At 38.5% G+C, this 14,914-nt stretch overlaps 1 protein-coding gene across 1 annotated transcript in view; it reads right to left on the minus strand.

Annotated features, from left to right (window-relative positions):
• Positions 1–14,914, minus strand: part of GANC (glucosidase alpha, neutral C) — a 54,987-nt gene that overhangs the window by 15,270 nt on the left and 24,803 nt on the right. The window contains 6 exon segments of the mRNA XM_027869842.1: positions 1,540–1,683; positions 3,503–3,582; positions 5,055–5,181; positions 9,741–9,976; positions 13,663–13,816; positions 14,555–14,735. Coding sequence (XP_027725643.1) covers positions 1,540–1,683; positions 3,503–3,582; positions 5,055–5,181; positions 9,741–9,976; positions 13,663–13,816; positions 14,555–14,735 — 922 coding nt within the window.

Genomic DNA, 14,914 nt, shown 5'->3' on the forward strand with positions numbered 1-14,914 from the left:
ACAATCAAATAGTTGTCATGACATGAAAAGAACTTATAGGGGTGGGGAATCTTCAGCCTCAAGGCCAGATGTGGCCCTCCAGGTCCTCCAGTTTGAGCCTTTAACTGAATCCAAACTTCACAGAACAAATCCCCTTAATAAAAAGATTTGTTCTGTGAAACATGGACTCAAGAGGCCGCACCCAAAGACCTAGAAGGCCACATGTGGCCTTGGGGACATAGGTTTTCTCCTTTAAGAAACCTATGATTAAAATGTTTTATGTATAGTAAAAAACACCAATGCTTTATTGATATTATTAACATATTTATATAGGACTTTATTCACAAAAACCCTATGAGGTATACTGTGTTAACCATTATTATCCCCATTTCACAGATGAAGAAACTGAGTATGACATACTAGTTATCACACAACTACTTGAACCCAAGTTTCTTAACTCTAAACCCAATACTCTTTCCATTATACCCTGATGCTTCTCTCAAATGAGAGAGGGATTAAAAACGAACCTAGGCTAAATTTTATCTAAGTCTGCATCAATGGACTTATCTGCTTTGCTAATTAAAATTGCTTACTCTTAGCTATTATAATGAATTTGTATTTTTGATCATTTAAAAAGGTAGGAGAAGCTTCCATGCTTCTTTTCAAATAGACCCATGACATGTGCCTTACTTCTTGGACTAAATGTGGTACTACCATGCCACCTTGTGGCTGTGAGTTACAGAACTAAGCTACAGAATCAGTTTTTTGGAGATTAAAGTCAAGAAATATTTATTAAGTGCCTCCTATGTGCCAGGTTCTGTGCTAAGTGCTGAGGATACAAAGAAAGGCAAAACAAAATAAAATAAATTTAAAAAAACCCAAAACAACCCAGTCTCCACTTCCAAGGAGCTCACACAAACAAGATAAATACAGGCTAAACTGGGCAGCTAAGGTGGTGTAGTGGATAGAGTACCAGATAGACTCATCTTCCTGAGTTCAAATCTGGCTTCAGACACAAACTAGCTGTGTGATCCTGGGCCAGGTACTGTTTGCCTTAGTTTCCTCATCCATAAAATGGGCTAGAGAAGGAAATGGTAAACCAGTCCAGGATCTTTACCAAGAAAACTCCAAATGGGGTCATGAAGAGTCAGACATGACTGAAACAACTCAACAACAATTACAAAACAGGATAAATTTGAGATCACCGACAGAGGGAAGGCACTAAGATTAAGGAGAACTGAGAAAAGCTTCTTGCAGGAGGTGGGGTCTAGTTGAGACTTGAAGGGAGCCAAGGAAGTCAGGAAGCAAAGATGAGGAGTCAGAGAGGTCCAGGGAGGGGGGGACATGTGGCCAGTGAAAACACTCAAAGTCAGGAGCTGCAGTATCTTGTGTGAGGAACAGCAAGGCGGCCTGTGTCACTGAATCTCAAAGTATGTGCAGAGGAGTAAGATGTAAGAACATTGGAAAGGTGGGAGGGGAGACAAGTTATTAAGGCAGTTACAAGGTGAAGAATTTTCCGATGAAAAGCAGTGTTCTTTCTTTTCTTTTGGTATATCCTACCTGGTAAAAGCCATATATGTTGTGAAGGTCTCTGTGTTCCCAGTTGCCATAATGAATAGCATTCTTCTCCATGGTCTGTTCTGGCCCTCTAAAGACAGAGGGCTCATTCATATCATTCCATACAAAGAGGATGTCAGTGGAACCCTAGGAAGTAATAGTCACAGCCACAAAAGCAGTAAGAGTGATGGCGACAGAGACACGCAATAATATAGAAGGTTTAGTGCCTATAAAATCTAAACTTACAACACTTTCATTTTACCGCTCATCTTCAAGTAAATCCTCAAATTTAGGGGGTTCTTAATCCTTTTTGTGTTGTGGATCCCCTTTGGCAGTCTGGTGGAGCCAAAAACCCCATCTCAGAATGATGGTTTAAAAAAAATTTGCATTTGAAGGAAATGTTAAGTTTCAATCAGAAGCTAATGAAAATAAAGTTGTAAATTTTTTTTTCCAATTCAAGTTCATAGACCCCCTGAAATCTATGGATCTCAGATTAAGAACCCTTGCTCTACTCGGAAAATTATATTCCAGGTTCAATTATGTCTTCCACATGTTTAGCTGTTACTGTATCAAACGTTATCTAGCTATAGCCATTTTAGAAGGAAATGGCCTCATGCTATTAGACATAAAATATTGCGTATTCTTAAATAAAGCTGAAAACAACTAATTGAGAAAACTCACTGTCAATTCATAACACTATTGTTTTTTTCCATATATTGAATTTCTACAGCCTGACCCCCAAACCATATCTCTTTGCTTGTCTCTGTTCCTTTTTTTAAATAATATTTTATTTTTCCCCAATTACATGTAAAAATAATTTTTAACATTCTTCTTTTATTTTGAGTTCCAAATTCTATCCCTCCTCTTCTCTCCCTCCTCCCTGAGCCAGTAAGCAATCTGATATAGGTAATACATGTGCAATCTAAAGCACAAAAAGCACAAAAAATCTAAAGCCAAAAAAATGGCATTTTTTCATCATGAGTCCTTTGGGACTGTCTTGGATCATTGTATTACTGAGAATAGTTAAGTCATTCACAGTTGTTCATTGTATTAATATTGCTGTTACTACGTCCAATGTTCTCCTGGTTTTGCTTACTTCACTTTGCATCAGTTCATATAAGTCCTTCTAGGTTTTTCTGAAATCATCCTGCTTGTCATTTCTTATAACACAACAGTATTCCACTGCAATCATATAACACAACTTGTTTAGCCATTCCCCAATTGATGGGCATCTCTTCAATTTCCAATTTTCAGCCAGCACAAAAAGAGCTGCTATAAATACCCTTGTACATCAGTCTCTGTTTTTACTTCTTGCTTTCACCTCTTTCCCCTGTGAGCATCACTTTTCACCCATGGGTCCTCAGCTCAGCAATACATATTTTGGTTATTAACTCTGGTTTATTGTACAATGCTTCTACTCCAAACCACGTTTGAGGCCTTCCTTCATTTCCCTAAACAGGGAGGCTTCGCCCTGCACCACGGAACCTGCTTAGCCCGAGTCCATGGTTGGGCTGAGAGGTAATGGACCTCAATGATGTACTTACTCTATATTTCAATTCAATTCAATAAATACTTACTAGATACCTACTCTGAGCTAGCACTGTAGTAGGCCTTGGGAGATATAAGGCTGAAAAATGACAGAATCTCAGACCTCAAGTAGCTTATGATTTAATGAGCAGGAGTGGGGTGGCATGGGGATATCACATTACCTATGTGATATTGATAAAATACATAACCTCTCTGGGCCTCAGTTTCCTCAGCTGCAAAATGAAGGGATTGGACTAGATAATTTCTATGGTCTCTTCTAGCTAAGTTCTATAAACATGTACAAAAATTAGTAGGATACAAGGCAAGATGTAATGAAAGTAAGTAGAAATTAAGACATGTGTGTTATCTATCAATATTATTGCTCAAGAATCTACCCTATGATGTAACTAGGGAGGGACAAAAGAGAATAAAAACTTACCTGATATTCAGAGAAGGCAAGAAGCCCTGAATACCATTCTCGTACCTTGGGGTTTGTGAAATCCAGGTAAGAAGAGGCCCCTGAAGGAAGACAGTATCAGGTAGCATGCTAAGAACAAGAGTCGTTATCCCAACCAGGCAGAGAGGTACTTGGGAAAAGCCCATTGATAGAGCTCTCCTATACCATACGTCAAAGGATTCATGGCAAAGAGAGAATTTCTGGTGAGAAGTCAACATTACTGAAGTGAATGCTGGATCTCAGTGATAATCCCTGGGCTCTGGGAGCACTGGATTTCCAGGACAACATCACAGAATGGTGGGTATTCTAGGCAAGTGACACCTAGATGCATTTAGGTATAGAAAAGTGGTATGGCATGGTGTGGGGCAAATAAAGTGATTCAATGGACAGAGCGCCAGGCCTGGAGTCAGGAGAACCTGAGTTCAAATCTAGCTTCAGACACTTACTAGCTGTGTGACCCTGGGCAAGTCACTTAACCCCGATTGCCCCACCAAAAAAAAGCAAAAAAAGAAAGAAAGAAAGAAAGAAAGAAAGAAAGAAAGAAAAGAAAACCCCAAATAGGGTCACCAAGAGTCAGATATGACTGATGAAGTACAGTGAATAGAATACTAGGCTTAGAGTCAGAAAGATCCAAGCTTGAATCCTGCCTTAGACGTGACTTTTATGAGCCTAAGTAAATCAGTTATCACATTTATTTGTGTATGTTATGTAATATATATGTCACATGTAAAATGGGGATAATAATATTTGGAGTACTTATCTGACAGGTTTGTTGCATGGATCAAATGAGATAAAGTACGTAAAGTGATTTGCAAACCTTAAAGTATTATATAAATGTCAGCTATTATTATCTTGTTCAATGGAGTTCAGACACAAACAGTTCTGGGACAAGTCACTCTCTGGCCATTATTCTTTTGTATTTAGTGTGTTATTAATAAAATAACTGCTTTCGTAGTTGAACAAAAGTATTATGATGTAAGTTCACCTTCTGTAGGCTCATGGAAAGTATCTTCACTAAAACTAGTTGCACACAGAATGATAGAGATGATATACATATCTCGTCCTGTTTCTCTTGTTGGTGTTCAGTCGTGTCCAACTCTTGGTAACCTCATTTGGGGTTTTCTTGACAGAGATACTGGACTAGTTTGCCATTTCCTTCTCCAGCTCATTTTACAGATGAGGAAACTGAGGCAAACAGGATGAAGTGACTTGCCTAGGGTCACACAATTAGTTCGTGTCTGAGGTCACATTTGAACTCAGGTCCTCCTCACTCCAGGCCCAGGGCTCTATCTACTACACCATCCTGTTTCTATATGATTTTAATTAGTATTATTTTGGGAAGTCTCTTTGTCCCCTTAAGCCCATTTCCTATCTGTAAAGTTAGAGGGTCAGACTTGATGGCCTTTCCAGGCCCCCTGATCCCATGATCTCATTCTTTCCATCTTTATGATTTGTATTATCATTGCTCTATTACAATGTTCAGTAATATTGGGTAAAAAAATCAGAGTAATAAACAAATAAAATGTTAACTTACCAGGCCAACATATACCCTCAAAGTCTCCACCTTTGCTATTTTTCACAAAGTAGCCCTTGTCTTTTGCCTGAGAGTATAGTGAATACATGGGATCAACCTTAATATGGGGATCAGAAATGACCACAACCTGTCAATACAAAAAGATTTGAATATCTGGTCAACATCGGACACACCATGTTTATAAATGGGGACTGAGGAGTTTGCCAGCACCTCGGGTTTCTGGGCTTAGTGGCTTATGTCCTCTCATAAAAACTTGTAAATGTGTTATACTACTGGTATGGAAGGTTTCAAAATCAGAAGTCAGCTGCTTTTGAACTTAGCAGGAAGTGGTTACTGAATTCTGCCTGTCCTATGCTTATGGGAATTGAAACTGACAAAGAAACAGACCAATAGTCCAGCCTACACTCAATGGTCTTTGCTCCCTGTTTCTGCTTATTTAATACTGTTCTCTTGCAGTCTGGTGCAACCTACGGATTCATTCTGAGAATGTCTGTGGCCTGCATATGTAATTAAAGAAAATGCAAAGTTTCAGTTAAAAGTTAGGGAAAATAAAGATGCAATTTTTTTTCTCATCCAAATACACTATCATATGCAATCTATGCACACACCCCTAAACCTATCCATCGTTTAAAAAAAAAAAAGTGGTTAAAACCGTCCTAGGTTAAGAAACCCTGGTCTGAGGGCTGCTCTTGGATCCTCCTCTAGTACAATAATGTGGCACAGCCCTCTCATGAATCATTTGGTGACTAATTATTTACACAGCATTTAGTGTATTAAAAGCTAGGACAGGCGGTGGAAGAGTACAAAAAGGGACAGTATCTGTCTTCTATGAGCTTCTGGGGAGACACAATGCACACAAACCATATTAAGAAATTTTTATAAAGCAGAAATCAACAAATTCAATTTAACAAATACTGAGCTATTGTGTATGAATTAATATATACCATGACCTGCTGCAAGTCATTTTCTGTATTATTTCCATAAAAATATATGCTATTTCATAATATAGAGTACAAACTATACACAGACAACTGATCGAATACAATATAAGTTTTACTTCTTTTTTCTTCTTCACTCCTTTGAAAGCATCTACTCCAGTCATTAGGGGAATATGCTTACTCTTTCTTCAGGAGAAGTCAGTCTCTTACATAATTTATGGCACTATCCAGAAAAACTCACAAACATATCGATGTTTTGTTAGCCAATTAAACCATTGACTAACAAGGTATGAACTGTTGAAGTAAGTACTAAAAATGCAAATACAAAATAAAAGTGTCATATCAGCGTCATACAGTAGAATGAGAACTGAGCTTGGACTCAGAAGATTGGGCTTAAGTTCTGATCGCTGCACTTTGGGCAAATCACTTTTCAGTCTTGTCGTCTATCAAGCGGGGTTGATGAGATGTGTACTATCTATACCACAGTGACTTGTCAGGTCACAGAGCTAGTCAGTGACTGAGACTACATTTGAACTCAGGTCTTCCTGACTCTAGCCCCATTGTTCTATCCTCTATGCCACCTAGTTGCCCTGTATATATGTACACATATAAATAAAAGACCATAGATTTAGACCTGGAAGGGACCATATTATTACCAGAGCAACAAGAAAGTTAACAGAGGTTGAAGAGGAACACTTAACTTTCTAATATATTTCTGTTTTTTTTATAGCAACTCTTTTTGTGGTGGCAAAGAATTGGAAATTGAGGGGATGCCCATCAATTGGGGAGTGGCTGAAGTTGTGGTATATGAATGTAATAGAGTACTATTGCACTATAAGAAATGATGAGCAGGCGAACTTCAGAAAAACCTGGAAAGACTTGTATGAACTGATGCTGAGCGAAATGAGCAGAACTAGGGGAACATTATACACAGTAACAGCCACATTGTGCGATGTCTGATTTTGATAGACTTGGCTCTTCTCAGCAATGCAAGGATCTAAGACAACTCCAAAAGACTTGCAATGGAAAATGCTATCCATATCCAGAAAAAGAACTATGGAGTCTGAATGCAGATGGAAGCATACTATTTACTCTCCTTTTCTTTTGTTGTTTTATTTTACTGCTACATTCTCATGGTTCCTCCCACCATTCTAATATTTCTTTACATTATGACTAAGAGGAAAATATGCTTAATATGAATGTATAAGTAAAGTCTCTATCAGACTGTATGCCATCTTGGTGAGGAGGGGGGGAGAAAATGTAAAACTTAAACTTCTCATGGAAGTGAATGTTGAAAACTAAAAATATATAAATTATTAAAATATATATATATTTCTCTGTTTTTTGAGTGTTGTGTTCTTAATAACTCTAATTAATGCAATAAAAAATTAAGATTCCAGAGAACCAATGATGAAGCATGTAACCTACCTCTTGAGAAAAGAGGTAATGGACTAAAGGTATGGAATAAGACATACATTTTCAGATATGGCTTATGTGGGAATCTGCTTTGCTTAATGATTCATATATGTTATAAGGGTTTTTTTTTTTTAATTTCTTTTTTTCCTCCCAGAGGATGAGGTAAAGGAAGGCAGGACTCGTGACAGGGCTACCCTAAAAAGAAGAAAAAGAAAAGGAGGATCTTTGAATTATTTTTATTTCATGCATAGAAAGAACACCAGAAGGAAGCACAGAGAAACAGCATAGCTTTGAAAGTTACATGCTGACTTTATGGTACACTTAAAAGGAAAAGCAAGTACTATATAATAGATTTGTGGTTTCAAGGACAACTCTTATTTTTTCTGTTTTACTTTGTATATGGAAACTATCATTTTATTTGGTGTTAGCTAAATAGATTAAGGGAGTCTGTTATTTACCCATATCCTTACAGAAAACTGGTAATGAAGCTTACTTATATATGTCCAATCTTCCTGAGGATCTCTGTGCTTGCTGTGATCTTTTGGAAAGGGCCCCTCTTCCTTTCCAGTTTTTACCCAATGGAAGTTTAAGATGATCCTTTCTTCATCTGAGAGATGAAAGCCAATTATTTCTAGCTGTCCTTTCCTTCCTAGTCAATGACAGGGCCATGGATTAGAAGTATGGGGTGACAAGAACTGACATTTATATAGTGCTCCCTGTGGGGTAGACAATGTAAATATCTTCACCCCATTCTACATATGAAGAAAGGGAAGCTTAGAAAGATAAAATGATTTGTTCCAAAGCCCAAAGCTAGTAAGAATCAGGGCCTGGCTACAAACCCACCCAGGCCCCTGCCTCCCAGGTCAGCATTCTTTTCACCCCACTCTGTAAACCTGGCACCATGATGTCTTCGCTGCTTTATGTTAAAACTCTACCCATTTGACTTTGATGCATCCAAGGCAGTAGAACACAACAGGTCTTGCCTTGGGCTCCAAAATTTCTAGTGAACCAAAATTTATTTAGTTAGTTCTAGTTGAAGCCTTTTCAAACCTGAATATTTTCTAGTCTCCGAACAGTAAGTAATATACATTTGAACAATTATTAATGTAGTTTTCATTACAATGACAAACTTCTCCACTGGAGAAGGAAATGGCAAACCACCCAGAATCTTTGCCAGGAAAACCCCATGGACACAATGGTCCACGGGGTCATGAAGAGTTGGACATGACTGAATGACTAAGGAACAACACTATGAGCGCTGAAGGGATGCCAAGCACAGTGGACAGAACAAGCAGAGGTCACTCTGGACAGCTTCCTGGTAGAGGTCAAAACAATAGGCTAGAAATAAAAAGACAATTAATCCAAGGGGCGGGGGGGTGAGGTGAGGGAAGAGAGGTTATAGTGGTTTGTTGTACAGTTAGGGCTGAATTGGAAATCAGAAGATCTGGCTTAGAGGCTTAGCTCTTATACTTACTAACTCTGTAACCTTGGGTTTGACATTCCAGCTCCCTGAGCCTCAGTTTCCTTATTTGTATAATGGAATGATAGAGGCAGCTAAGTGGTGCAGTGCATAGAGCATGGGCCCAGAGTCAGGAAGATCTGAGTTCAAATCCAGTCTCAGATACTTACTAACTGTGTGACCTTGGACAAGTTACTTAACCCTGTTTGCCTCAGTTTCCTCACCTATAAAATGAGCTGGAGGAGGAAATGGCAAACCACTCCAATATCTTTGCCAAGAAAACCCCAAATGCAGTCACGAAGAGCTGGATACAACTGAAATAATTGAACAACAGCAACATAATGGAAAAATAACAGTACCTGCCACAAGTCTGATTTGAAAAAGCATTCTGTAAAATGTAAAATGTGAGATATTATTACTCCTCTCTCTCCTTCTCCCAGTCTATTTTTTCCCTCCATCTCTTCTCTTATTTCCTCTCCCCACTCTATCTCAATTAGCAGGGCAGCAGTATCTGATAACTATCCGACCACTCCCTTAGCTTTCCTTTTTAGCTTTCCATGGTGAGAAGAGGTAGCTGCTTCCACCAGAGAAGCAGTCCTAAAAACAGAGGGGTTAGAATCCCTGACAATCTTAGGACCTTGACTGGTGGAAGATGACTTTCTCTTTACCTTTCTTTTTTTCCTTCTCCTTTTCTTTATCTTTCTTTCTCTTTGTTATTACAGTTTTAATATTTTTTACAGAGATCTATAACTCCTTCCTTCTTTGATGATTTCTGTCTCTGTGTATTTTTTTCTCCCATGATATGTATAAATTTAAAACTCTGTAACTGTGTTGTGGAATTAAAAAAAGATGTGAAAAAGTGGTTTTGCTTACCTTGCGTTTTTTGCTTTTAATCAGCTCTTGCATCCTCTTAGGATTTGGAAATTTCTTTTTGTCCCACGTGAAGTACCGTTTGCCCTCAGTATGTTCTATATCCAGCCATATGACATCGTAAGGAATGTCATGGTCATCAAACCCAGCATCCACTGCCTTCACATCTTGTTCATCATCGTAGTTCCAACGACACTGATGGTATCCCAAGGAAAAGAGTGGAGGCAGGGCTTGGGTGCCTATTATAAAATGAGATGGGGACAATCAAGTCAAGAAATATAATCATCAACCTCAAAACACATTTACCAGTCACGTGTTTGCAAGAGGCACTATGAGAATGAAAGCCTGATGCTCAACCTTGAAAGAAAAGGGTCAATTAGCCCAATTAAAACCTTCATTAGCATTCCCTGTGTCTACCAATATGGAGAAATAATGCAAATCATGGAATTAGTCACCTGGAAACTGATTTTCTCCCAGTGCTATGGGGTCTACTGTGAATACTTATCAGCTTCTTACTTGTTTACAACCCAATTTCATTTATGTTAAGAACTAGTTTTTTTTTTTCAGATGCCAGATTAATTTGTATGACTCAGTCATTGGTAAGCGACTTTTAAAGGAGTTTTGAATATAAAATTAATTTTTTAAATTTTTTTTAGGCATTTGGGGCTAAGTGACTTGCCCAGGGTCACACAGCTAGTAAGTGTCAAGTGTTTGGTCTGAGATGGGATTTGAACTCAGGTCCTCCTGACTTCAGGGCCGGTGCTCTACCCACTTCGCCACCTAGCTGCCCCTAAAATTATTTCTAATATATGTAGTCCACATCTCTTTTAAGTTTCCTAGCAATTCTAATTGATGAAACTCTTCACATTCATACATATATTTTGTATATATTTATGCATATCTCTGTATATATATTTATATCAAACTATACGTGCATGTACAGGAGACTGGTATAAGCAGGAACAATGATGAAGTTGTCAAGACACTATTAGGAGACACCCTGTTTTCCAGAGCTAAGGCCCAGCAAGCAAGGTGTACCCTGAGTGTGGCATAACAACAATCCCTTGAGCTTGTAAGAGCCAAGTGAACTGAATCAGGTGACCTGCTGCTGCTAAGAGCAAAAAGTCCTGGCCATGCTAACCCTGGTTCTGTACCCTGCTGAACAACCACAAGGTTCAATGACCCTAATGACTTGGAGACAGTAATGCCTGTGTTGTTGTCCAGCCATTTGTGATTTTCATGCTTAAATACCCTATCCTTGCCACAAGCGGGTGAGCCCCACTTCTTAGGAAGGAGGACTTTGCTTGCAAGCTGTTTGATTCCTGACCCTCCTGTCTCTAGCCTGCTCTGTTTTGCTCTGGCCATCCACAGGTTAGAGGCCAGTTCAATCTGGTTGACAAAGTACAGTAATTGATGTCATCAAAGAGATGTATGACTGAAAAAGCACATGGACTGGTCATGTGTTGAGAACAAGGAATAATTGATGGGCAGTCTATATGCTCCAGTAAGGAAGGCTACCAGCACTCTGGACAGGACCCCTTGGCAAATTTTATGGGAGGCTATGAACAAGAGTCATACAAGATAGGCAAGCTTGGATGGCTTATGATCTGTATCACTGAAGTCAATGGCCATATCAATGAGATTACAAATTCATTTGAGAATTTGAGCATATAGGCATAATATATGTATACCTATGCAATTGTGTATAATTGCAGATACATATGTATGTATATACATATGTATATTTGCCTTCTATATATAATTATATATTGTTATTAATTATATATCACTATAATGCATAATTATATATAAATGATATTTTAATATATTCATCACACATATGTGCAGTTATTTGCCTTTTAATTTCTAGATGAAATCTCTTCAGAATTGAATGATCTAAACTTGAAGTTATTTAAGGAAGGTAATGGCAGATGTTGAATGAGGGCTTTTATTGGCATTTGAAGAGGCAGCCTGCTGCTAAGGCATCAGTAAGAATTGAGACTAGGTTGTTTTGGAGCAGCACTTCTTAAACTGTGGGTCATGACCCCATATGGGGTCACAAAAAATTTGACAACAGTAAAAGATTTCTGAACATGCAATGACCAAAAATTAATTAAAAACCAAATGCATAATGAATCCAAGGTGTTTCTAGCAGCGCATGCGTAGAAAAAATTTAAGAAGCTCTGTTTTAGAGTACAAGAGGGTTCAGGCAGCACCTAGTATTAAGCATAGGGAATTCCCCTGAGATACTGCCCAAAAGGACCTAGCTGTTGAAAGCAACTAAATTAAGTAACATCAGACAGAAGCAGCACTTTTTGCTGGAATACTAAAGACAGCCAGATATTGGAAGTGGCTTAATGTACCCTTAGACTGAACTGATCTATACTTGGAGGGCAAAAAAAATGTATATTGACAATTTGCAGAGTGAGTGCAAAGGAAAATCTGGTTGAGGCCGGGAGGTACAGTGTGGTGGCTGTGTTACCCACAGCATTTGGTCTTGGGTCTCCTCTTGTGGTATATAGACCTATTCATACATGTCCAGGGTTACAGCTTATAGACACCACTATGGTATGGTATAGACCTTAGAATCCACACATAATATACCTTACCATTGGAGAAGTGAAGAGGAAAGCTCTGGTCACACCCAGTCTAGGGCTGCCTTTCTGAATTATATCAGCTTGACTCATTTCCGATTTTTTACCTCTGCCCAGAAGTGGACACCAGAACTCTGTGCCTCACACAAAGGAGTTCAGAATATATCATGTTTTTATTTTTTTCCTATGACCTTTGTAAGTGTTCTATTTCTCTTCTAAAAAATTTGACCAAATTAATATTTATTAGATCAAAGAATAGGAAAAGGTCTTAAGACATTTGTTCTAATACCAGTAGATATTACTTATGCTCCCTCAAAAATAACAGTATTGAGTTTCATTACCTTCTGCCAATCTAATCCAGATGCTGAGTACAAGATGAGTTCCACACTGACCTGATTCTGCCGGGTAAGTTGCTTATTATCTGGGATTTGATTTACCTTCATTAAAAATGGGAAACAGGGACAGCTAGGTGGCATAGTGGATACAGCACCGACCCGGAGCCAGATGGGCATGAGTTAGTATTTGGTCTCAGACACTGACTGGCTGTGTGACCCTACACAAGTCACTTAACCCCAATTTCCTCCAAAAACAAAAACCGATAACAAAAAAGGGGAAATAGGGATATACTGGCTTATTAATGAACCTATTAAACTAATATAGACTAATAATGCAATATTAATCACATATATTTAAATTTCAATAAATGTAACATATCTGGTACAAAGGTACATTTCAATGAAGATTGTAATAAAAGCAAATTTGGGATAATGATCATTTAAGAAAACATCACAGTAAGTCTAGTACCTAAAAGAACATCAAAAATCAGGGGATTTTTAGGGATTAGGGATTGAAGCAGGGTCAGAGGTCCAAGACAATTTTTAACTTAGCTGAATAAGCCCAAGGCCCACTAAAGGAGAGGGAGAATGATAACTCCTTAAAGGGTGGGATTATGTCCTTTATATATTCTGTATGGTAATTCATGGGCAGCAAGGTGGCATAGTACATAAAGTACAGGGCCTGGAGTCAGGAAGACCTGAATTCAAATCCAGTCACAGACACATAGCAGCTGTGTGACACTGGGCTTAACCCTGTTTGCCTCAGTTTCCTCATCTGTAAAATGAACTGGAAAAGTGGTAAACCACTTCATTATCTTTGCCAAGAAAAGCCAAAATGGGTCATGAAGAGTAGGACATGACTGAAAAAGAGTAAAACAAAAAGTGGTAATTCATAAATGTTATATTTGCTAGTAGAAGGGGGAAGGAAGAGGGATTACTGTCCATAACTCCAGGAATGTAAATGAATTGGAGGCCCTCACTAATTTACCCAAGTACCTGTAAGTATTGAGTACTGTTTGAAGACTGCAGCAGGGGTTGGTCCCATTAATAGAAAGACATCAATGATTCCACTCTCTGACATCCAACGCACATCAGTTTGAGCCCTTACTTTCTGCTTCGCCAAAACTGAGCCTTTTGGGGACAACTTGTGCTGGAAAAGGAACCAAGTGAAACTCTAAAAAATTTTCTCAACCATCTTATGCACAAATCAATCAGGATAGAAATGACCTATCAACCCAAACCCAAGCAACTGGCAGCTTCTTTAGTGGTACCATGAACGTTTTCACACTATTGTCTAATCTAAGGCTTCTTCAGGTGTTTGTGAACTTGTTTTTTAAGTATGTTGATCAGGGTATTTCAATATCATTGTTTTCTTTTGTATCCCATGTATTTTATTTTATATATTTTAAAACATTATTCCTAGAATGGGTCCATAGGCTTCACCAGACTGCCAAAGGGGTCCATGACATAAAGAAAGGTTACTCCCCAACCCATTCCTCTTTACCTGCCTTGGTTGAGTGTATATGGGGAAGCATTAATAGTTTCCACTACAAAGACAATAGATGTTACTATAGAGAACTAATTTTGCTTCACTGAATAGTTAGGTGACGTGGAAGACAGAGTGCTAGACTTGAGGTCAAGAAGACTTGAGTACAAATCTAGCCTCTGATACTTAGCTATGTGACTCTGGCCAAGTCATTTAACTGCTCTCAGCCTCAGTTTCCCTGTCTGTAAAATGGGGATAACAGCATCTACTTCATAAGGTTGTTGTTGTGAGGATCAAACGAGATATCACATGTAAAGAGTGTTGCAAACCTTAAAATGCTAGCTATGATCATAACGGATATTACTTAGCAAATGTCAAAGGGAGTCATTATCCAGAACTTACTTCTACTGTAGGTTGTGTGTTGATTTCCACCAGCGTCTCTGAGGCATTCAGCCAGAAAATTCCCACAGTTCTGTCTATTTTGTGTGCTAGGAGATAGGGTATAGAACCATAAATACCCAATTTGTCATGTAACTTATACCCATAGACATCCAGGTTGTAAAGTCGGTAAGCCTCAGCATCACTGAAATGAACAAACATTGTCATGGATTTATTATTAATGAATGTAATGTCCTCATCTCCCACCCATGTTACTCACATTTTAAGGCCTAACTCAAAACCCACTTTCTTTATGTGAGCCTACCCTGATTACTACCAGTATAAGGGATCTCTTCCTCTAAACGCTGAGAGCATTTACTATTT

Source organism: Vombatus ursinus, unplaced genomic scaffold, assembly GCF_900497805.2.
Source record: "Vombatus ursinus unplaced genomic scaffold, bare-nosed wombat genome assembly UNPS02014794.1, whole genome shotgun sequence".
NCBI lineage: Eukaryota > Metazoa > Chordata > Mammalia > Diprotodontia > Vombatidae > Vombatus > Vombatus ursinus.